The 25,376-nt window shown below is 33.3% G+C and overlaps 3 protein-coding genes and 1 long non-coding RNA gene across 8 annotated transcripts in view; 3 read left to right on the forward strand and 1 right to left on the reverse strand.

Moving 5' to 3' along the window:
* LOC140842628 (caffeoylshikimate esterase-like) overlaps positions 1-25,376 on the reverse strand; it is an 86,964-nt gene that overhangs the window by 1,181 nt on the left and 60,407 nt on the right. Inside the window, exons 1-4 of one of the 2 annotated variants that reach the window (XM_073210655.1) lie at positions 1,129-1,305; positions 980-1,012; positions 773-899; positions 522-668 (exon numbers count right to left, since the gene is read on the reverse strand). In XM_073210655.1, the coding sequence (XP_073066756.1) occupies positions 522-668; positions 773-899; positions 980-1,003 (298 nt within the window). In that variant the 5' untranslated portion in view covers positions 1,004-1,012; positions 1,129-1,305. Of the gene's footprint in view, positions 1-521; positions 669-772; positions 900-979; positions 1,014-1,128; positions 1,306-25,376 lie in introns of those variants that run through there. The other variant, XM_073210654.1, reaches the window with a different exon arrangement.
* LOC140842620 (uncharacterized) lies at positions 11,669-14,716 on the forward strand. 2 transcript variants are annotated; one of them, XM_073210643.1, is made up of 9 exons: positions 11,669-11,793; positions 11,937-12,056; positions 12,160-12,335; positions 12,583-12,650; positions 12,748-12,849; positions 12,946-13,101; positions 13,240-13,359; positions 14,162-14,291; positions 14,368-14,716. In XM_073210643.1, the coding sequence occupies exons 2-9, from the start codon at positions 11,959-11,961 to the stop codon at positions 14,475-14,477; spliced, it is 960 nt and encodes a 319-aa protein (XP_073066744.1). In that variant the 5' UTR covers positions 11,669-11,793; positions 11,937-11,958; the 3' UTR covers positions 14,478-14,716. The 2 variants fall into 2 exon arrangements, with proteins under 2 accessions (XP_073066744.1, XP_073066745.1); XM_073210644.1 differs by having other exon boundaries at positions 11,690-11,828.
* LOC140803849 (uncharacterized) lies at positions 15,110-16,289 on the forward strand. The gene is made up of 2 exons (XR_012111949.1): positions 15,110-15,408; positions 16,006-16,289. It is a non-coding gene; the product is annotated as an uncharacterized lncRNA (long non-coding RNA).
* LOC140842621 (heterogeneous nuclear ribonucleoprotein Q-like) lies at positions 18,359-25,106 on the forward strand. Of its 3 annotated transcripts, none has more exons than XM_073210645.1 (9): positions 18,359-18,517; positions 20,738-21,157; positions 21,233-21,349; positions 21,537-21,677; positions 21,808-21,978; positions 22,795-23,002; positions 23,121-23,296; positions 24,247-24,329; positions 24,810-25,106. In XM_073210645.1, the coding sequence occupies exons 2-9, from the start codon at positions 20,774-20,776 to the stop codon at positions 24,970-24,972; spliced, it is 1,443 nt and encodes a 480-aa protein (XP_073066746.1). In that variant the 5' UTR covers positions 18,359-18,517; positions 20,738-20,773; the 3' UTR covers positions 24,973-25,106. The 3 variants fall into 3 exon arrangements, with proteins under 3 accessions (XP_073066746.1, XP_073066748.1, XP_073066747.1); XM_073210647.1 differs by having other exon boundaries at positions 18,373-18,517; positions 20,680-21,157; XM_073210646.1 differs by having other exon boundaries at positions 18,379-18,517; positions 20,158-21,157.

A 25,376-nucleotide genomic window follows, 5' to 3' on the forward strand; every position in this document is an offset into this window, starting at 1 on the left:
ATGAGTTGATACGATTCATATTTATAGTAAAAACAATATTTTTCCATGGATTGAATTAGATTGGAGATCGGAAATTAACACATGGAATTATCTCAAAATAGTTTTGAGAAATAATTAATAAACTTCAAGTAAATAAAATAAAATTAACAACTAATTATGAGTCAAATAAGCATATCCTAATCCCCACACATTAAGGGATTCGTTAAATCTTTTAATATTTTCTTGCTTCTCAGATCATAATACCTTTGTTCCGACTACACCAATAATGACAGTTTAAGTTAATTAAATACTTTTAATGTCCTAATGAACCTCAATGACAACTCAACTTGAACATGATAGTTTCCAACATGTATAATTCTTTTTTCTAGGATACTCGTCTAGAAGCCGAACGTGTTCGTCTTGAAAATAAATTTAGATATGAATCGAATAATATTTGAAATTATCCCGATAAAAAGAGAGTCGATATTCGATCGAAATTTACGACTTTTGGCATTATTTTTAAAAACACTCGAGATGATTACCAGAGATATTTGTGAAGTGCTCGGAGAGATCATCAACAAGATGGTCGAAATTGGAGATTAATCCCAGTAAACCAGATGACTTTCCATGGCCTTCGCAATCGATACCATGAACCTCGTATCCCGCTTTCACCAGTCGGGTGGCGCATCCTGTTCGAATGAAATCAAAATCCGTCGATCAGATTGAGTCGGATTAAATTTCGTTTGGAATTAAATAAGATAATTATATAGTTTTGAGATAGATAATATGTGACCTCTCATCGAGATGCTGCACTCCATGGCATATCCATGGCACAAGAAAATCAGAGCTTTTGGCTCTTCGTTTGCAGGTAACCATCTGCACGTGAAAAGCTTCACTCCTCGCGAATTCACGATAAATTCCTGTCGAATATATAAACAAAAACCCGAGTCAGCTTTGTGCGTGGTAAACTTGAAAAAAAGACGTGAATAACAGCGTTCACCTCCTCATATTTGAATCTGTCCATTTGATTCTCCTGCAAGAAACAACGATCAATCTTAATCAAAACGGGACGTTTCCGGCCGATAAAATAGGTAAAATCCAGAAAACAATGAAGGGTTTTTGATGATCAAATGGAATTAAGATTCATACCGTTGGATTAAAATAGATTATTGGAACAAGATGTTAAAAAAGATGATCAAAGATTTTGACCAAGAACCTTGTATAGTATAGTATTTCAAGAAAATATGATTGGGGGACTTATATTTTATATTCTTGTGGTGTACCAGTGGGATAGAATATGAAGAGGATAAGGGATTGGAATTGAAGAATTGGTCATGTTTGGATAGCTATTTATACAAGATTACTCGTTCATGATTAACTCGTCGTATTGTCTATGAGTGAGTCTCATGTGAAACTGTCTCACGGATCACAATCTGTGAGACGGGTCAACCCTAAAATAAAAAGTAATACTCTTAGTATAAAAAGTAATACTTTTTCATGGGTGACCCAATAAGATATCCTTCTCACAAATACGACCCGTGAGACCGTCTCACACAAGTTTTTGCCATTGTCTATTTATGAAAGGACACTCGTCCTTTTTGAATTTTGGTGGGGTTAATTAGTTCTTCAATTGCTCGGACTTTCCTTTCATCGACTCGGTATTAAACTCAAGAATAGGTCTCTTGTGATATGAGTGAGACATGTCAATCCTTCCGATATTCACAATAACAAGTAATAATCTTAATAAGATATATGTCTCACAAAATACGATCAGTAAGATTGTGTCACACAAGTTTTTACGTTTAATTACTTTTGAATCGGAAAATCACTGACTTTGGATAATACTGAGATTTAAATTTGATATCAGATAATACGACAAGATGTTAAAAAATATGATCAAAGAGTTTCAAATGTGTTGATTTAATACAGCGATGGTTCAACATCATTTTTTTCGTGCAAGTGTTTTATTCTAATTTTCGATTTAAATTCTTCCTTCTCGAACTTTTAAACTTTAAATTTTTTAGTACTTGTTCTAAATTTTATTTATACACTAAAATATTTTAGAACAGTATAATAGATTTTTTAATGATTGCTTGAGGGGTAAATGCTACTTTTCACATTTAAGTGTTAATTTGTCAGATGCCATAATAAGTCACGGGCTACATGGCGGTCAGAAAGTATCTGACTTTATTCGGTCCAAATCAGCAACAATTATAAGTATCAATTGCTATTTTCTCTTTGACACAATATTATCGAGTAAGTTAACATTTACGACAAAGATTTATGTGAGACGATCTCATAAATCGTATTTTATGAGACATATTTTTTATTTAGATCATTATGAAAAATAATTATTTTTTATGTTAAGAGTAATAATTTTTATTATAACTATCGGTAGTATTGATGCGTCTCACCAATAAAAATCCGTGAGACAGTCTCACAAAACATACTCAACATTCACAAGGATTTATGACTAAAACAGATTTGTTTATTTAGATATATTATAAAAAATAATATTTTTTTATTTTATTATAAATAAGTAGAAGATAGATTTGAGTTTTTTTAATTAACTTATTTAAGAATAAAAATAAAATTGAAATCTTAAATTTCAAATGACTTTATCCAAACGAACTTTGATTTTGTTTTTGGGAAAAATTATTTTAAATCTTTGAATTTCGATTATAGTTTTATTGTTTACAATGAAATAATAGAATAAATATTAAATTTACGAGTTACTTATTTACACATTAGTAAGACAAAATAAAATATATTTCAAATAACACTATTATTTGGTGAACTTGAAATATATTAATATGAAATACTACATAGACATGTGAGAAGTTGATTTGAATTTTATGATCTTACTTATCTGAATAAAAAAAATACATTTGAAGTATACGAAATTGAAATCCATCAATCCAATTATCCAAATGCAATAAATTTATAGTACTTTTTTTCATTGTAAGTTTTAGTTGTTTTAGAAGGATGATATTGATTCATCGTAATGATCTAAACTTACCTCTGATTACTAGATTAGTGACAGTTAATTATAGTTTGTTACAGCTGTAATTATTTTTCCATTCCGTTGTATTATATACTAATTTGAATGGTCTAACACTAATGTCATCAACAATTTGATTAAGGATACCGTGTCACCTAGAGGATCATGCAGTGGCGGAGTCAGGAATACGACTCTATCAGAGTTAGAATTTTAATCTCTAAAATTATTTAATATTTTAAATTGATTTACCCGCGTTAATATCAAATTTATCAAAAATTAGACAAAAATTTACATATAAATTTTAAAAAAAAATTAGGACCAAAAAGCCCGGGTGGCAAAGATTGTGGCTCCGCCACTGGGATCATGTGTTATTAGTAGGGGTGGGCAACGGTCGGTTTGGTTCGGTTTTAGTCTACAACGGTTCGGTTTTTCGGTTTTGAATATTTCTAGTCCAAAACCAAACCATTTTATTACGGTTCGGTTCGGTTTTTTTGTAATACGGTTCGGTTTTTACGGCCGGTTATATACGGTTGGCTAAAATTTGTTGAGAGATAAAATTATATGTCACTTTATGTCTTTAAAATCTAAATCATAGTATTTTTCAAATATTTAATTTGTGAGACTTGATCATATATATATATATATATATATATATATATATATATATATATATATATATATATATATATATTTTATATATATATTTATTACATGTGTTGTGTATAAACATGTCATACGAATATAATAACTATATATAACTAATTAACCATGTAAACACGGAAAATGCCTGAATCCAACGGAATATTCAGTAATAAGAATGATAACAAGGTGTCAATTAGCTCGAATGGAACACAAATAATCTTACGAAATATTAAAGAAATATATACAGAAAAAAAGAGAACGTCGACTGATGAGTGGTGAGAAATAAGAGAAAACGATCGGATTGAAAAATTGAGGGTTAATGACCCATTATACATAAAAACCTTATATTTAACAAAAATATGGCCAGTTCGGTTTTTCGGTTTTTTTGGGGCTTAAAACCGAAAACCGAACCGAAAAACCGAACTTTATATATTTTAAAACCATAACCGACCGAAAAACCGATAAAACCGAACCATTTAAACCGAATTATTCGGTTCGGTCGGTTTTTTCGGTTTTTCGGGTTTTATGCCCACCCCTAGTTATTAGGTTGCAGTTCAATGAACGAGAAACAATTGGGGTGATGTCTGTAAGTATTTAGCATTTGATTTTAAGTTATGGTTTTATGAAAGTTTGATCTTTACTTTTCAATATTGATTTTTTTTTTAAAATTTGGGAATCCATTTGATGTTTATGTGCTGTTGTGTACAATTTCTTGTGAATTATTGATCATTGCTGGAACTTAAGTTGGCAACTCTGTTTGTTTTGCTGTAAATTTTGATCGTTCCAAAGCAGGAACGTAGTTGTGTGATTAAGTCAAGATTGGAAGCAAGAGGTTGTCGTGTTTGTCACTTTGTTGGCATGATTACATGAATTTTTTTATAAAAAAAAACACGAGGTACTGCTACGACGAACTGAAAACGTACATTTACTTTAACACAGAAATTTAACGGAGGCCAAATGAAAATCTAACAATATGAAATGCAAGAGAATGTTTAAAAGAGATAAGATTTTCATGTATATGAAATAAGGAAATGAACACGCTATTTATAAGCCCCAAAATGCACACCATGAGTACTAATACAAAATTAATTAATACAATTAATCTTCTCATTAACTCAAGAATATGAAAAGCCAAAAGTCTTCAATTAACTCAAGAATATGGAAAGTCAAAAGATATTCAATAATTATATATGAGCTATGCAGTTACGACACTCATTGACTGCAGCTCGGTTCTTGAATCTTGATCCAGTGGTTAGTAGCAATCATATTGGTAAGTGATTATGGAATTAGTGGTAGTCAACTATCCATGATATCTGGTTTAGATTAGAAACTGGATGATACACTGATCATTAACACTGGAACCGAAAACAAGACTGTAGTTCGAATTTATCCTTAATCAAACACAAACATGGAATACTCTTATGTCTTAAACAACCACATCAGAACTGTAACTGATTAGTGAGGTTTTATAAATGTAATATAACAATCTACCATTTCGTATGTGTTGAAATGGATTCTTTAAAAGTGGGTTGTGATCCATATTATTTTAACTCTAATTCCATTTTACTTGAAATTTGATCACGAGAAAATAGTTAAAATGTCTTAAAAATCAGGACCTCATTTGTAAAGACTAATCTGACAGCTTCAAATCCCTAAATTTCTTGCCTTCCCTTCAATCTATGTTCATTGACCTCTCATTCCCCTCTAGTCCTTGATCCATCCTCGATCTTGACATCTCGTTCCATCCAAACTGCAGTTTAATCCGTCTTCGAGGACCCTGTTACAAATAATTCCAGCAAACTGGATGAGGCTATTGGATTAAAAGACTCCATTGGCTGTGAGGGAGCAAATGCGGGAATTTATGGATGGAGTTGAACGGATTGTTTTGGAGGATGGATTTTGAGGCCAAGGCCGTGTTGAACTTCCTTCTGTGTATAAAATATAGTTTTTTTTTTAGGTGTTCCCTTTGCCCATTTATGCAATATTACTTGGGGATGCACCTTTTCGGACAACTAGTATTTCTACTTGATAAAAAAAAATTTACATGGCTGGCCTCTCATTTTCTCTCTTTTTAGTAGTTTTGTTGTTGTTTATACATGAATATCCAGTTTAGTCTTAGACCTATTTTTGGCAACTAAGAACTCTCCAATCAAATTTTCCAATTTCGGATGGTTGGGCAAAAATAAGTAAACTTTGTCTCCTGTTAAAACAGTTGTTGCAGGACTCGTATTAAAATTTTGCTTAAAGTTTGTAAAACAAATTGGTTGCACTTGAATTAAACGATTTGATTAAGAGGGAATGATTTGATTAGAGAAAATATATGAATAACTGATTTGAAATAACATCTATCAAGAAAGATATATTTTAAATATATCACAAATTAGAAATTGCTGTTACATTTACATTAATAATATGTAAATAATAAAGAAATGTATTTAAAATCCAATCAAAATGTGACTGTATTTTCTTTACACCTCTTACTCAAATTGCTATTTTGGAAAAAAAAATAAAAAATCCCCTCTCTAAATATAATGTTGATTAGAATAGATCTCTTGTGAAACGGTCTCATGAATCTTTATCCGTAAGATGAGTCAATCCTATCGATATTCACAATAAATAGTAATACTCTTAGTATAAAAAATAATACTTCTACCGATATTCACAATAAAACGTAATACTCTTAGCATAAAAAATAATATTTTTTTATGGATGACCCAAATAAAAGATATGTCTCACAAAATACGATCTGTGACACAGTCACAAGTTTTTGCCTTAGCTCCGCACTTGAATTCAAGTGCATTTTTGTTAATTTATGTAGATGTAATAATAATTGTAATGATTTTGAAATGTCAACATGCACGTAGTTCAAATTCACTCCTAAAATCTTTCCACAAATCAAATCATAAGCACGACTTTCAATAATTTGCATTCAGATTCATGTAACTAATTTAGTGAACATTAATATGAAATTTACTAAATGTTTGTTTATCATAACTTTAAGCCATTTTGGTCAAAGTCTTCTAAATCGAAAAAGACTGGCAAAAGATGCGTAATGACCACATAATAAGAATATAAGATCATAGAAATATAAAACTTTACCTATATTTGCTTCATACGTGTAATGTTGTCTTTGATCAACTGATCACATAAATATAAAATTTAAATCCCTTCTATGCTCTTTAATGACGGCAAAATTAAATCGTTAACTTTGAAAACTACAGCTCATGGGAAAGAGTAGGTATACATACGGTCTCACGAATCTTTATCTGTGAGACGGGTCAACCATACCGATATTCACAATAAAAAATAATACTCTCAGCATAAAAAGTAATATTTTTTTATGGATAACATATGTCTCACAAAATACGATCTGTAATGAGAAATTAAGAATTCGGCTAAAATCTCATATTGAAAATATACGAGAAAGATAATGATTTAATAAGATAGAAATATATAAGATGTCTTTCGGTAAAATCTAAAAACAATTTCATGGTAATTTATGTATATCATATGTGTGTTCATTAAATATTTGTTCCAATATTCTCTTTAAAGTCAGACATGATCTCATCCTATTTCCAGCTAATAAATGTACATTTCTAAGAAACAATGGATCGATCACGTAAAATCCTATTCCACACCAAAGGCGGATCCAACTTGGTGACGCTTTCAAAATTTTGTTTAGAAACTTAACTATATCGTGTGTTCTGTTTCTAAAAATTCGAGTTTCAACTATCATCTCTATGTGTTCCTAGATGAACTCCTCGACCAATTCTCCGAGATCGAACCTCCCGTTGCAGCACCCCACAACGCTCATCACTTCTCGGAATGCAGCGACACTACATGGTACCACCAGGCCGTTTCTCTGGTCGAACCCGAACTCGTTGTAGGCCTTCTCTAACATCATTTTGAACAAAGGGTGGTTGAGATAGCTTGTCGGCACCATGAATCTTTGCCTATCTTCGCCTACGTACACGGCAAAAGTTCCGGTGGTAGAGGGACTCGTGGTGGCGGTAGGGGATGATCCTCCATCGACATTATATCTTAGGAGACACTCGGAATGTGATGATTCGGGTTCGCCGGCATTGCGGAATGATCTAACTTTCTTGGCTAGTCTCTTCATCGATCTGAGTTTTTTGCCCAACATTTTTTGAGACGGAGAGAACAATGGTTTGAAGCTCTGTATTGTAGGATAATGGGAATGATTTTGTTGCATCGGGGGATAGTTTTATAGTGAGGCGGCAAGAGGGACAACTTCTGACTTTTGAAATAGGTCACGGGAGCTGATGATTTCCATAGTTTATTGTCCGAACATATTTTTCAACAACTCGAAACAACTAGCTAGCTGTTGGAATCAAATTCTCCTGTAGCCTTTAATTGAATTCAAATTCTTTTTAAATATTTTTTTTTTGAATTTTCATATATTGACATTGAATAATAATAGTAATAAAAATAAGAGTATGTCTCTTGTGAGACGGTCTCACGAATCTTTATCTGTGAGACGAGTCAACCCTATCAATATTAACAATAAAAAGTAATATTCTTAGCATAAAAAGTAATAATTTTCCATGAATGATCCAAACAAGATATCTGTCTCACAAAATATGACCCGTAAAACCGTCTTACATAAGTTTTTGCCTAAAAATAAGAGTGTCCTCTTGATTTATCTCCAAATCACTCAATCATATATAATATTGTTGTACGAGTTTAATGTTGTTCATAATTATATCTTTATCTTGACAATTTGTATCTCATTTCACTACCTCAAACATTACCGTAATAAAGATTATCTTAATTCATAATTGAACAAGAAACTTGCATTTTAACAGGAAAATTTTAAATCCAAGATATAAATTTATCCAATTTTTTTTGCACACATTTGAAATCCATGGATCCGAAAACGTATCCTCATGTACATTCTTTAACTTGTTCATTAACTAATGTAACGAGTTTCTAGATTCCGATCCTACAAAACCTAGTTATGTAAAATCTTTCGATACAAACACAACCTGATTTTAATATTCAACTAGATTGTTAACCAAAAGTCTAGCAAATCAATTCTTAATGTGAGTATTTAATTAACCTCTCGACTTGGAATAAAACCCTCATCAACCACCTTAAATGGTTGAGGGGAGCACATTTTTAATTACGTGCAATAGACGGCTGAATTTTATATATATGGTCTCGTAAAGTGTAATCAATAATTTGGTGAAGGTTGTTTGTTCCTCTAATTAATTTTGGACATAAATCGAATTATGATTAAATTAATTTGCTATATCTATTTAGTGATTTTATTTTTTATATATATAAAAGAATTTAAAACTTAATAAGTAGTATATAATCGATATTAAAATAAATGTTTATAAGAACAGATTATCTTTAAGAAATGTACTTAAATATAGATTGATGGGAATTTCTTGTTATTAAATAAATACTAAAATTTCGAAATTCCCAATATAACAGATATAAAACAAAAAAATATAGTTTGTCGTTTGAAATGGTTTCTTTGCATAAATGAAAGTAAACAAAGACGGCAAATGCTGGCCTTGTGGTTCAAAGATAGAATTGGAAATGATAACGAAAATGACCTTTTAGGACTTGAAATTGTCGATTAAAGCAACTCCCGATGGTTGGTTTTGGTTGGTCCAATCCAAGAAAATTTTATGAGAAGATTCTTTGGATAAAAATTAACGATCGGGTCTCTTGTGAGACGATATCACGAATCTTTATCTTGAGACAGGTCAATCCTATCGATATTCACAATAAAAAGTAATATTCTAGCATAAAAAGTAACACTTTTTCATTGATGACCCAAATAAGAGATATGTCTCACAAAATACGACTTGTGATATCGTCTCACACACGTTTTTCTCAAAATTAATAAATTGAAATCTTATAATTAATTTTTTCCCCCAAAAAAATAAATGAGTTGTCTCATACAAATACAAATCAAATTTCTGAGCCTGCCCTTGTGCTGTGAAGTGGATCAATGAGATATAAATATCGAAATGAAATATAAATAACTAAATGTCAAATATAATTTATTGAAATTTCTTTGGTTGTTTCCTTTTGTTAGAATGGAACTTAGTGAAAACCAAAGTCGTGGCAAAATAATCAACAAGACCATACGTGGAAGACGTTGGCATGATTAAAAGCAACTTGATTAGAAAAAAATATATAGTAAAATATTCATAAATGAATATTTGATAAATTAATAATATTTTTTTTCGATCTCGACTTGAGTTAGTATGCTAAATTAATAATTTCGATAAATTAATAAAATAATAATTATCTGGACGACTCATGTATAAAATTATACTCCCTTCAATATCATAAATTAATAATTTTCTAAAATTATATACATAAATATGAAATTTTGGTGTAATATGATTATATTATTGTTTGTTTTTTCGTGATATTTAATTATATTGTTTTTCTGTTTATACAATAAATCATATTTTATTAATCTAAAATTGAACATACTAACTTACATAATATTTTATAAAGAAAATAAATAAATCAAATTTGATTAATATATAAGCATATACATTTATAAGAAAAATGAAACTTAAATTGCAATACTCTAAAAAAAATGAAACTCAAATTATCGAGGACATTAAAAATACATTCAAAATGGGAATTTTCAGTACCTTATAATATACTTGAAACACGGATATTCTACGATAAATCTGATTGCAGAAACTTCCAAATTGGAAGAATTCGGAAACTTTTTATATTCAAAACCAATTGGTAGAATATTTTCCATCATCATTATTTTTTTTTATATATAGTAAAAACCCATTATTCAATTTTCAATATTTTAATTGAATATGTATAGTATGGTTGACTGACTTGGTTATTTTTTTAAAAAAAAATCATGGCCAATCATTATTATTATTTCAAAATATAACTGGATGGGGTCGTTTGAGGGTACGTGCTTGCAGCTATGATCCACCTTCCTAGAGATGGAAATTAGAAATCAAGCATTGAAGCAGTGTTTGAGTTGAGCAAGTGACTGATACATTTTGGAACGTGGTATCGGGCTTGCACAATATGATTTACTTGACTGGTGTTGTAGACCGTTTCGTAAGCTCAAAATTTTACCTAATGTGTAACGAAGATTACGACTTTGTGTTTCGATGTCATAAAAAAACTCAAAAATCAAATTTTATTTGGCCATTTCTATGTTTTTTATTATTTGTTGATAATAAAGATGTAAATAAATAGATTATATATGTTACTAAAATAATTTAATTTTCACGTATATTTTTACTAAAGAATATATAAAACATAAGATACATCTGACATTTATACCATGGTTCTAACATGGAGTATACAAAACTTGCCTCGATCGGTACATTCTGATTTTAGGCTCGATATAGTCCAAATTAATCGGGCAACTTACTATCCCCTCTCCAACTTGAGAAGATGCTTAGGAAAAAAATTAAAGGATCAACGTTACTTGATATATTATTATTGCTCAAAATTTTCAATTCCAACACAGTCTGCAGTTGTATTGTTTTCGGTCGTAACGAAGAATAACGGCTATGGGTCCGAAGTCTTCCGATTTCATTAAAAAAATCAGTTTAAAAAGTTGTTTAAAATACTATATATTTTAACTTCATTATATTTCCTCACCTCCGACGGGCAAAAATACAAGTTTTCCATTTCGATTAAAAAAACTTATTGTTCATAATTTTGCTGATCATTTTGAGATGGTTTACTTTTAGTTCGATCAAAGTATTTCAGTTAGATTATCTCTGAAATATTGATGTCGTTGCAGATGAATTATATTACTTATCTTGTAATGATCGCAACATCTGTCAAGGAGACTACGTTTCCAATATCAATATATTGTAATGTAAGAGTAGTTCTCGTATGAGACGATCTCACGAAGTTTAACTGATTTATTTTTTATATAAAAAATATTATTTTTAATGCTTCGGATCGTGTAATAGATTTGTCTTATAATATGTTTTAATTAAAATCATAGGAAACTAGTAAAAATTTTGGTAAAAACATATAAATAAGATAAATAATAAAATATATAGAATACATGAAGAAGTCAAAATTAAGATAGCTGGCTGTGGTTGCCGTTTTGTACGTTTGCCGGATTTCTTCTTCTACATATGCAAGCCGTGACTATCGGCGTTTTGGAGCACCTTCCGTTCAAGGTATGAAATTCATCTCGGCCGTCGTTTCCATTAAGGTATCAATTTAGCGCGTGAATTTAATTTCACCGTAGGCCTTGTTTATTGAATAACCAATTTCTGCGATTTAATGATTAAATTCGAGTTTCTTGTTGAATCGCTTGCAGTACCCTGTTTGCTATTCTTCTCATGCGCAGAAGGATTCCCGGAATGAATTTACATTGCTTCGAACGGAAATTCTTTCGCTCTCCTCCTCCTTTGACTCCAATTCAGCTCCCTTCTCCGATGTGATTCCCTCTTTAATTAATTTTCATACGTTCTTTATGAAAAATGTATTGTTGGTAAATGTTGAATTTGTTTGCTTGTTGCTTGCCTTGCTTGGATGATTAGGGAGACTCATTTATGGTATGTGAAACCTTGTGAAGTGACGAGTGAATCATTGTTAAGTCAGTATTGGGATATTCTATCTCCATGTGAGAAGGAGACCGTGTTAGGAATGAGAGGAGATGAGCTGAGGAAGAGTGCGCTGTTATCGCGTGCCTTGGTTCGGACTACTATAGCCAGATGTATGTTTTAATTTTCCATCTCAATGTTGAAAGTCTTGTTTTAGTTTCAATGTTCGAGTATTTTGTTCGTTGTATTTATGCAAAATGTGGTTTTGCGATGGAAGAATTTTTGCTCTCCCTTCCCTAAATCCTGGGTCCAGCCTGCACCCCCCTGTGTAGAAAAGGCCTTATTTTTGCTGGAAGAATGAATTTCTTCTTTCATTGGTATAACTTATGGCGTTCCTGATTAGCTTGGTTTTTTTTGTAGATCAGATGAATTCACAAGTTAGTCCCCAATCACTGAAATTCCAAAAAAACTCTTATGGAAAGCCTGAGGTTAGACTATTTTATCTGATTTTTATAATCCTTACTTTTGTAGTATCATCATGCTGTAAAGCTTTCCTCACAACCACTTGGGGCTATATATTGGCAGGTAGATTGGGGTTTTAGCGATGACTGTCAGCCACCTCCGGTGCATTTCAATATATCACACACGTCGTCTTTGGTAGCTTGTGGAGTGACCATCAATTCTCAAGTAGGTCACTATATCATTTTTGTTGTCGAGATTCATGCACTTGATTTTATTTTTCATCGCTGCTGCTAAGTCAGTTGAATTGATTTTCAAGTATAGATTGGTATTGATGTGGAAGAAAAGCACCGGAGTATCAAGCATAGTATTTTGTCTTTTGCTAAGAGATATTTCTCGGAACATGAAGTTCAATTTTTAGCCACTCTTACTGACCCAGAAGTCCAGCGCCAGGAGTTTATCAAGCTGTGGACACTCAAGGTCTTATTGACCATTAGATTGAGCCTCATGGCATCTAACTAAGTATATGTTTCTAGTCCTTACGAAATCAAACCAGAAAATTTATGTGAAATGCCCATTCTCCAGTGGTGATATTTCACTGAGACTTGTTGATTTCAGGAGGCATATGTCAAAGCATTAGGGAGGGGTTTTTCTGGCGCACCTTTCAAAACGTTCACCATTCGCTTTAATGGTGTAACTGGTGAAACCCTTCATAGACTGAAGGATTTAAAATCTGAGGTATGACAGGAAATTTCTCATTGGTTCCCAAAATACAATCTCTTTTTGTAATCTCCTTAGTGCTGAAGGTCGATGCATCTTATTGTTTGACCGGCTATTTCTGTTTAGTGGATAAAATATCTTTGTAAGAATAGTGCATAATTTATTAGCATGGCTTTTTTTACAGGCAAAAAACATCTTTCTGCAACCGTTATTTTCATGTTGAAATCCTCCAAATTCCAACTTAGCATTACTCATTACGTACCAAGCATGATTCAAATCTTCACAAGTTCTCTAGTTCGTATGTACCAAGCATGATTCAAATCTTCACAAGTTCTCTAGTTCGTATGTAAGATATTTCCAGATCATGTTAATATTATCAATTTGTACATAATTAGAATTAGAAAATTCATAAAACTTATGTTTTAAAGTGAATACATCAATAATATGTGACAGTTGCTTGAGATGTCGGAATGCTTGGTCTTCATTTTGATCTGTGTCCTACATTTTAGATATTGTTTGCCAACACACATGCAATCGTAGGTACCCTTTCATTATTCTTTTGATTTCAAGGGAAACATAAGATGGAAGAAAAACAGGGAAAGCAAACTAAGAGGAGTAATGAAAGACAAAAAGATTGCTAGTCAACTTTGTTGAAGAAGTTTGAGAAAATTATCCGATTCATTTTGCTATGGATGTGTTTTTATTGCTGCAAATCTTTATCATGTTGATTCTTCCAGAATACTTCATCGATCACAATTGGTGCTTTATCTATTTATTTACTTTCGATAAATTGTTCACAATATCTCACAATTCCTCTCAGGCTTCTGAAATAGTCGTGACTTCTATCGATGACCCCTCCAACCATACAAGCCATTGGCAATTTTTGCTCTTGGAGTTGGCAGGTTCTCATTATGCTGCGATCTGCACTGAGAAGCACAGTGCGACTAAAGGTACGACTCAAATGTAGCAAACTATAAAAAAATTCAAGGTGGATAGTGGATAAATGATGCAAGCGATTTCTTGTAGGAAAAAGAGACACTCCTGTAAAGTTGACAGTGTGGAAGACAATTCCATTATCAGAAGATGAACAGGTTTCTGGAACAGACAATGTTAAAACTATCCATGGCTTGGAATAGGTGGTCGATATAGTTACCTAATTTGCATATTGTCACATTGAAGTATTCTTAGAGCTCTCAATAATGTAATCTTTTTTGTGCATAACCGGGTATTTACAACCTTCAGATAAGAACTTTAAAAGTGATTTTAGTCTAGGTCGAAGAAACAAGCTAAGATTGGATACTGTCGAGATTTGATCAAGTTTTAATTATCGTTTGGAGTTATCGGTATCAAGAAATATACGAGGATTTGCGCTCTATGAATCTTTAACATCCTATCTCCCGTCCTAATCGTTTGTCCCAAAAAAATCTAGCTCACAAAAGATAACGCAATCGATAGTTTTTATATTTGAGACGATTCAAGACAAGTGAACTTGGTACTACAATTGAAAATAAAATGTTATCCTCAAAAAAAGATCAGAAATAAATTCTTTCTTCTACGATTCTTCGGAACCTTAACAATGGCTTAGTGCAAACTACATTGGCCGACTAGCATGGTGTGACATGGCTGGAAATATTTATGAGATTCATTTGTGTTGGCATTAATGGCACACAGTCGTAGGATTGGTTTGTTAGGCCAATCAATTTATTGTTAGTTAGGCCAACAATTTTCTCGGGCAGTTAAAAACCAAAGAGCTAGAAAGTAGTTAAGATCCTCCTTAAAGGAAGCCTTTTCTTGGATGTATGGGCATTTGTAACTTCTTTTAAACAACCAATCCAACTCAATATTTGTTGTCCTCTCTTACAAAATTACATTAACAAAACAAAACTCGAAATTGAAAAGGAAAACCTTTTAAGAATCGAAACAGGTTTTGTCCAACTATCACACATCATGGCAAACTCGGAGGGATTTCCAGCGGCTGATGTGCAAAAAGAACTGAACCCAGGTCTGGATAAGAATTTTCAAGTTGATCCCATTTCATCAGACGTCGCTGCCTCTAAAGAAATCCAGGTATATGCGAGTATGAGGAATTTATATTTTATGTGAATTCGAATTTTAAGTCAGCATAGTATCTCCAGATTTATGAAAACATTCATAACGACAGATTTCAACATATCTTATGTTGTTTTTGGATTGATAGATTTTAAATCCAATGTATTTTTTAGTTTTAGAGAATCAAGACCATAAACTTCAAATCCACCATTTGCATGTTTATATAATGATTCATGTTAATGATGATGGATTTCAACTTCACCCAATAATAGAGACATTTAAAATACATTATATTTTGTGTAACTTTAAATAAGTAAAATATGAATTTAAGATTGTATATATTGTTTCAATTTTAACAATAAAACTTTAATCGAAATCTATTAATTTCAAATTTATTTATCCAAATATAACCTTAGAATTTGTATATGGAGCAATTCAATTTATTTAGATCGGAGCGTCGATGTATATTTTTCTAAAACAACTTATACAAAAATGTTTAGTTCTTTTTATTTCAGAGGAACAGTTGCTCTTTGTTACCATCAATCATCCTTTTCATGACATGTTCATTTTCTTCAATTTGCATATGATGATATATAGCACCATATTTGTATGTAGGAACAAATTGAAGGGACGAAAAAGGCAGCAGAACAAGAAAATAAGGATGCAATGCAAAGTTTTAAAACTTCAATAATCGTTTCGGGCATCGTCGTGGTTGTGGTTGGAGCTGTGTTTGCCATAGCCAGAAACTCAGAGAGAAATGATCCATCTTTGACAAGTTTTATGTTATATTTTATGCGACTTTGAATTTTCTTTTTTATCAAACTTTTTTTAATTTTTTTTTTTGTATTTTGAGATGTACTTTCTACTAACGGAGTCAAGATTATTTTTATTATTGAAAATTTTGTCAGTGTTATTTTACAATGAACCTCACAAATCAAATTTGTCTCGAAATGTTGCATTTCTTGATAATCCATCAAATTCTAGCCTTTAAAACGATACTTTTTAAGTTTTATGATATTAGTTAGTAGTACATATAATCCATTAAAGCTTAATTAAGAATAAAATATTAATCTAAATAAGATAATTTTTAATTAAAAAAATAACTTATGAACGTGAAGAACATACGTGCATAGAAAAACTATTTATGTCTAAAGATCGATCCAGGATGGTGCTCCAATTTACTTCAAATTTGATCAAAATAAAGCTCAAATTAAATTTTAAACAAATTGTTTGTGAGCTATATTTTCTGTTATATGCTACAAATTTAAGATATCTCTTAATCATAATCAACATTCCTCATTTATCATTCGTATCATTTCCCTTCATTTTACATGAAAAATACAATGGTTCACAATTTTGGTGTGATAATATCATATAAGTCTTATCTTATCTATGTATGTATATGCACACACACATACATACATATGTATGTATATGTATATGTATATGTGTGTGTATGAGCGCATGCTCATGTCGACCTGGTCTGTACTGTGAGTAATATTTACCGGAAATGATGAGCTCACGCAAATGATCTGCACATACTCAACAAGAAAATGTCAGTGCACGTCGGAAGGGTTTCCAACGTGGTCACTTTGATGCACAAGTCAGTACATAATACACTAGAATTATTGAATGCAGTAAAATGCAATATCTCATGTCTCAAATGAATCAGCAAACCTGTATATTTATAGGGGATAAGATGACCTCGATTATGGCGCCTGAACACTAGTTCTTGATTAGACACATTCTACACATGCTCTATCTTTTGACAGTAGACATGACGACCCATATTATCCCTAATCTTGTCATGAGCACTGATTTTTCATGTTAATGATTAAGAGATATGATGACTCACACATATGGGTCCCCGCTCTCATCTCCTCATGGTCGGTCTGAGTAGGAAAAGAACTGATCTGGACGGTTATTGCTGGTGACTGAGTAAGGTGAGCCGGGTCGGTTGACCTGGAAGTGTACGTGGAGATGCTCCACGATGACTTGACTTAATCTCTATGGGTACCCAGCCTTGCCTGGTCAGGGAAGAGTCCAAAGTGCTGCAAGTGCTCGAGATGACAAGGGCTTCCCTGCCTGGAGTCTGGACAAACACCTTTTTCTGCCCGGGTAGTATCATTCAACTCTATCTTGCATGGCTAAGAACATGAGAACGAGCTTGTATGAGTCCACAATGGTCTAATATGCTTCCTAGGTTGCCGCGTGCCTGATGTTATTTAAACAAGTTACTCTTTTTTTACCGGGGTTGGTTTCCACATGGTTTTCTTTTGGCTTCCCCAGGCCAACTCTGGACTGGGTTTTCTTTGATCATCACTTCATATCCGATTTCAAGGATGATCTGAATCTTTTTCAGGGCATCACCGATATACATATAGAATGTTCGAATGAATCTGATATATTACTCGTGACTAGTACCTAATACATAACATAAATTAATTGTCATATACAATTATCAAATAAGAAGTTAATAGGTCTATTGAAAATGGAAAGTTCTATTATCAAATAAGAAGTTAATAGGTCTATTGAAAATGGAAAGTTCTATTTTATTCATGCTGATTTTAGATTTTAGGTCAATTAATAGGATCACATATGTATATTTAGTTTAGTGTAACAAAATAGAACTAAATTCGGTTACTAAAAAGCTCAAATTTTATTAAATAGTCTAGTAAATTTGTACAGATACATGTACACGATATATAAATATATATGTATACATATTTTTTTTAAAAAAATATATAATAATAATATACCGTAATTAAGGGTCCAAAGATTCTTCGGCTTTGGACACGATAATTTGGTTAAATTTTAAATTTTTTCAGTTCGACGGGTCGGACATTTTAGCCCTTTTTAGGGTTCAAATCCATAGAGTTGGATGGGAATTGTCCAGATTACCCACCGCAAGGGCAAACAGCTTTTACTTTTTGTGAATTGTTACGCTGGACAAATATGTCATATCGTCACATTTGGGGAAAATTCCCAAATCTTCAAAACCATAACCATTCATTGAGTATAGGGTTTCTATTTATCTAAGAAAGGCGGGCTGTGATTTGTGCATCCGAAGAGACTTCTCGCCGTGGCCTGAGAGAGAGCGGTTAAGAGACATATTCATCCGGCGCCGGTAATTTTATGATTTCTCCTGTTGTTCACATATTTTCGTTGACGTTCGTATTCTCTTACCTATTTCGCATTCCTGTTTAGATTATGTTTGGGAACCAGGATTTGGGAGGATTTCATGGGATTTGGATTTCAAAATCTTATTTTTACTGTTTGGCAAGATGTTTAAAAAAAAGGATTCGGATTTGTTTAGAATTTCATGGGATTTCATGGGATTTCCATAAGTATATCCAAATCCCATCAAATTTGATAAGATTTGGTGGGATTTGGATTTTAAAAAAATAAAATTACATTTTTATCCAACACATCATTCTCCACCAAAAGTTTCTAAGGGTAGTTTAGTAAAATTTTAAAATTCCAAATTCGAATCATTTTTTCTCCAAACAAGAAATTGATTTGTAAATACCATTTTTAAATTTTAAAACAAACACCAAATGGAATTTCAAATACTTAAATTTCCAAATCCAATTCCAAATCCAATTCCAAATCTCACAAAATCCTCTAAAATCTTGATTGCCAAACACACTGTTAGTTTTAATATTTTAGTTTCTGTCGATTTTATTAATGTAGTGCTTTTTTTAAGTATAAGTTGTGTTATTGGACTGGATGCTAATCATGTCCTACACAAAGTTTGGATTTACTTGAAATTGCCATTTGTATACGCTGGAATTAGATGCTAACCATGTTCTGATAGAGGTCCTCGAATGTCACGCAGTTCATGTGTGTATTTATTTTTGTGTTTGTGTGGGGTTCATTATGGTACTTTGTTAACGTAGAAAAACTTTCAGAGTTCAAATTTATTTTAGGTCTTGTCTAGAAATCTCAAGTGTAGTTGTGGTGTGAGCTTAGTATTGGATTAGCAATGTGGATTGATATTTTCTGTTCAACCGCCGGGCCAAAAGGAGGACAAGCCCATGTATAAGGATGCCTTCAATGTGGAGAGCAGTGAATTTTTTATTTAAATTTTATCTTGAAATTTTTGAAAGGACATGGTTAGTCAAATACCCGTTAAGTGACTCAAGTTCATTAGATAAAATTGTTTCTGTACTTTTCCTCAAATCTCGGGGGTGTCATTTGCTGCAATTTTCTCTTTCTTTGTTTTTTTAATGCTGTTGCTTCAGCTGGAAAGAGAAGGGATGAGTTATCATATTTTTGAGCGAGGACTTGATGAGCCTCCTTTAAGTCTCTTCTTTTGCCATCTTGTCGATGTTGCAGTGGATACTTTCCCGTTATATTTCCATCCAATGGACTTGTATGATTGTGGGGGTTCAGTGGAAGGATTTCTGAGATTGAAAGAATCAAATGCAATGTGAGTCAAAGTTAAGAAAAGCTTATGAACTTAATTTCAAGAGAAGGGAGATCTTTATGATCAAAAGGGGGTTTCTGTGGTCTTTTATAGGTTTCGATATATTTTTATTTTTTTGCATGGTGGTGGACTGGTGGCTTCTATGCTAGTTTAATTACCGCTACTCATAAGAAGTCCGGATCCATTGATTGTGGATTTATAGTATATGCAGTGAAATTAACTTTATAAAAAAGAAAAAAAGTTTGCTAGCTAATCTGATTTTGGGCGGTAGATTTATTAAATGTGTTTGAGGTTGCCTCATCAGTCATTCATAGTTCCTGTGCATTAACTGGCTGCAGGAAAGTTACAGACTGGAAATGTATCCAGGAAGTGGAACTAATCTTTTTAAAGAACTGATCGTCCTAATAACAAACCCATCTTTTTGTTAGTGGGGATGTTATCTTTTTTGTTTCATTCGTTGTTGTGTGCCCAATTGCATAATTAATTATCTATCTTGATATTTTCATTTCCTCATTTTCTGTTCTCTTTTCTTGTGCTTGCTCCTCCTTCCTCTTTTGGTTGCTAATGCATTGGTCCTAAAAAGCTATGCAGTCTAAACTTTAGCCTTTTCCATTATTCCCGGCATCCGTCATTGTCTTTAATTCAAGGAATTCACCACTTCATTGATTTGCACCTGTTGAGAATCTTGATCCACTTTATGATAATTCGGATTTCTATCGTTTCTATTTCTTTTTATGCTATGTTTGTCAACCCTTGTATTAAGTTGTTCGAATAGAAGCTCCTTGGAGCTACACCTCATGTAACCTATTCGATCAAGATCATTACTTTGGAACTCCTTATGGCCATTCTTTTTATTTCAGCCTATCCACATATTTCTTCTTTCTTTTGCAAATGCTTCCGGGTTTTGCATTTTCCCAGAACTGCAATAGAAGCTCATTTTGTTAGAGGTCTAAGATGCCAAGGACAAGAGCCACTGCTGGAGCTTCTAGATCTACCGAACATGAGAAGCCGGTTGAGACCGAAGAGCAGGTTGAACTTGGTGCTGACAATGACATGGAGGATACATTGGAAGAAGAGGTTGAGTATGAAGAAGTAGAGGAGGAAGTGGAGGAGGAAGAAGTGGAGGAAGAGGAAGAAGTGGAAGAGGAGGTTGAGGAAGAGGATGACGACGACGAAGGCATGGAAAATGATGAAGGGGACGATGACACGGAGAAAGAGCATGCTGACCTTCTCGCACTTCCTCCACATGGTTCAGAGGTGTATATTGGTGGAATTTCTCAAGATACTTCTGAAAATGAGCTGAAGCGCTTTTGTGAATCTGTCGGAGAAGTTACAGAGGTAAAATATTTTAATTAACATGTGGTGTGGTTAATTTGACCGACATTTTGCTTGCCTCGTACGTACCATTGACAGGTGAGGATAATGAAGGGAAAGGACTCAAATGAAAACAAGGGATATGCTTTTGTAACTTTCAGGACCAAGGAATTAGCTTCCAAGGCTATCAAGGAGCTTAATAGTACTGAATTGAAGGTTAGATGAGTGCTACCTTCCTTTCACTCACAATCCACGCCCAGTTACACTCATACTTGCACTTGTTTTTCAATATTTGTAACTCACAAGCTCTAAGTTGATTCTCTTTGATGTGGGTTTCTTGTGGTTGGCTGGTCAAATATAATCTGTATTATTGTATATTTATCTATGTTGTCGAAACTTACAGGGAAAAAGATTGAGATGTTCTTCATCTCAAGCAAAACATAAGCTGTTCATTGGTAATGTGCCCAGAAACTGGGGAGAGGAAGATATGAAGAAGGTTGTGAAAAAAGTAGGGCCTGGGACTGTCTCCATTGAGCTTTTAAAGGTGAGGGTTTATTTCGTTCTGCACTGCTTTTTTATTATACCGCTAAATTTCTGGTACTGCGTGACAGGTCCTTTATTTATTTGACTGCCAAAATGTTCAGGTAGGTAATACGTGCATCTTCTTTTTGTAGGATCCACAAAATTCAAGTCGGAATCGTGGATTTGCATTCATTGAGTATTATAATCATGCTTGTGCTGAATATTCTAGACAGAGGATGTCAAATCCTGATTTTAAGCTTGATGACAATGCTCCAACTGTGAGCTGGGCCGATCCCAGAAGTGCAGAAATTTCGTCTTCCCAGGTCTTTGTTTTAGGCTTATTCTTCATTGCTCTTTGGTGTATGATCATTGGGAACTAGTACAAAATGCAAAGGTATTCGTGATTGCTTGATTAATCCATGTAAATCGTAATCATCAATGTACGAACTTCATTTATCCAGTTTTGCTTCCTTTCCCATGGGGGCAATTGCATTAAGGAGGATGAAGCCTTTATTAAAGAGTGGCAAAAGTAGTTGTTGAAGATAAGAAAGTATCTAGTTTTGCTGTTTTATTTATTTATTATTTATTTCGCAAGATTTGGGAGGTGACTCCACTTACAGGTTATTTCCTTTCCCCATAGGGGCTAGTTGGATTAAGGAGAATGGAGCCTTTACTAACGAGGTTGTGAAATTAGTAGTTGAAGGATGTACTGTCCTAGAGAATGTATTAGATTGTTACGGTTGCACAACCTTTTCACGATTACACAAAAACATTTGGTAGGTCTTGCGGTCACTTCGGTTATTCATGATTTGTTGACGCCTTTGTTTCTTGTGCCAGAGGCAGGATTTTCTTCTTAGGGAGCCTTGTTTTTAGGTGTAAAAAAGGCAATCTAAAAAGGTTCCTCAAAATACACAAAAGGGATTTATTTCGAGTTAGGTCATCCTTTCTTATATAAAAAAAGGGGATTTCCATGTTATGTCATAGTAATTACGCAGACTGTAGTACAAAGGAACTTGAAGAATACAAGACAACCAAGATTATATATATTAGATATTAACACCCCTCATATAGGTCTGTCCGTCTACTTATTTCGAGTTATTGTGCTAGTAAAAGTTACTTACTGGCCCTTTGTTCTACAGGTCAAAGCAGTATATGTGAAGAACTTGCCCAAAAATGTTACACAAGATCAGCTCAAGGAGTTGTTTGAACATCATGGAAAAATTTCAAAAATAGTTCTTCCTCCTGCAAAGCCAGGACAAGAGAAAAGTAGATATGGTTTTGTTCATTTCGTGGAAAGATCAAGTGCCATGAAAGCTCTGAAGAACACGGAGAAATATGAGATTGATGGTAATATTCTTGTCCCTAGTATTTTCCATCATTTTGGTTCTGGATTATAAGGTTCTTAACTGTGATAGTACTAGATTGCTAGTGCTTGTTTATATTTTATTTGGTTTTGTTTTATTAGGTCAAGTTATAGAATGCTCACTGGCAAAGCCACAGGCGGATCAGAAAAATGCTGGGGTATCAAATTCACAGAAGGCAGCTATACTTCCAACCTACCCACCTCATGTTGGATATGGTTTGATTGGATCCCCCTATGGTGCTGTAGGTGCTGGATATGCTGGTGCAAACTTTGCTCAAGTAAGATGTACTATGTTTTCTTCTCTCCTTTTTGTGGGCTGATTTTGTTATATTTGTTTTTTACTTATATTTATGTACACTTGCTTTCTGGAAATAGCAGCCACATCTCTCCCCCCCTATTTCCACTTGTTGGTGTTGTCCACCCTTGTGCTTTGAGATTTAGTGTGTGTATTTTTCTTTTCAAAGTTCGTCCAACTGATATTATGTGTGCTAGCTGTGTTAACTTGCGTGTACATTCTATAATTGGACACAATGTCACATGACCTATTATTTGTGACACCTGTTCTTGAGCTTGGGTTTATGAACGGCTGAATGGGACTTGTTGCAATCTGTTGGGGCTCGACGCAGTTGCAATAGATGCGGTTTGAGCAGTCGCAATCTTCAAAATTCTATATCTTTTGCATAAAGTTCAAATGGGTAGACAGGAAGTTATTCCTAAATTCTATAATTCCCGCTAAAAGTTACAATATCAAAACAAAAACATGGTCTCATCTTTGTAAATTTGGTGCATCGGCTTAATGTCCTGTACAAATTCATACTCATAGAAACACCTAAACACATGATGGTGCCGGTCACAACTGCCACCATGTTTCACGCACAAACAGGCCCATTGGTTTCACTGCCATCATGTATCCAGCGTCAGTATCAAAATCGTATCATCACTTTCTTAAGCATATCACCTTATGTAAAACCTGGCACTGTTGAGAAATGCCTTGACTGAAATTTTAGCTTATAGAGAAAATATTAGAGTTTGAGTAGCCTATAATTGAAAGTTTGATACAATTTCCTAGATTTCCGTTATCGTCTTTGTCGCTCTTATTAAGGTACCTTCGCAATGTGCTATCATTCATTTCAATATCATCTTAAATTCATAGTTTGATTTTAAACCAATCCATTCTATCCAGCATATCATCATGTTAAACTACTGGCTGTGAATTCTGCTTTTGCAGCCCTTAATCTACGGAAGGGGAGCGGCCCCTGGCATGGCTATGATGCCTATGCTTTTACCTGATGGAAGGATTGGATATGTTCTGTAAGTGATTTTTTAGAGTTGCTACGCAATAGAGCTACGATGAAAACTTTATGCGTCCTAGCGTATGATTTGTGATGCGAGAGACAAACACATTTAGTGGTTTGTCAAATGCATATCATCTCGAATAATTTTATAGCTGCAAAAGATACTAGACATTGTATAAATAGTTTATCTCGCACAAAAATGACATCTTAATGGCAACAGCAGTAATATTACTCTTACAGTTGTAGTCACTTCGTTATTTTACGCACATGCATCATAAATGTCCTGTGATGATGAGTAAGAAGTTTAAGATATATCCATTACAATAAATTAACATGGGAACTATTCAATAAGAATTAAAAGAAAATGTATAGATTTTATCGAACGAGAGTTCGCCCAGCATGGGCATGTCGTCAGTAGATTGCTGACATGTGCCATTTTAATAAACATTTAGTTTTGTGGTGCAGTTCTTTCATGAAACTATGCTGTTCTGTGTAGGCAACAACCTGGAGTACAACCACTCACACCACCGCCACAGCAAAGAGGAGGCGGTGGCAGAAGCAGTGGTGCAGGTGGAAGTTTGAGCGGCGGTCGACGTGGTGGTGACAGCGGCCACGGGCACGGGCGCGGGCGCGGGCGCAGTCGGTACAATCCATATTAATGCTGCATTTATTTGAGCAATCTGCATAAAGGTTTAACTTTTTATGATTCATAATGAGATTGTATCCTGGTAGTTTGTTATATAACATCAGATGAAGCAACTTTTAGATATTATCAAACTATGATTCGCTGCTATATATTTTTCTACCTAATTAAGATATTGGCTTTTGCTTGTTTACATTAAATGATCATTTCATAGAATGTTCGCTATTTACCGCCAATATTTAATGAGTGAAAATGTCAAATACTGAATGAATTGATATTTAAATTTTATGTGGTTTATTTTTTACATCTAGGTACGTTAACAATCATCAAAAAGGGAAAAAAAAAAATTCACCACAAGTCCAAATCCCGGCAATTTGTCTTTCTAAATAATTTTTAAACCATGTTTTTGTGTTGTAATTT

This window comes from Primulina eburnea, chromosome 10, assembly GCF_022965805.1.
Source record: "Primulina eburnea isolate SZY01 chromosome 10, ASM2296580v1, whole genome shotgun sequence".
Taxonomy (NCBI): Eukaryota; Viridiplantae; Streptophyta; class Magnoliopsida; order Lamiales; family Gesneriaceae; genus Primulina; species Primulina eburnea.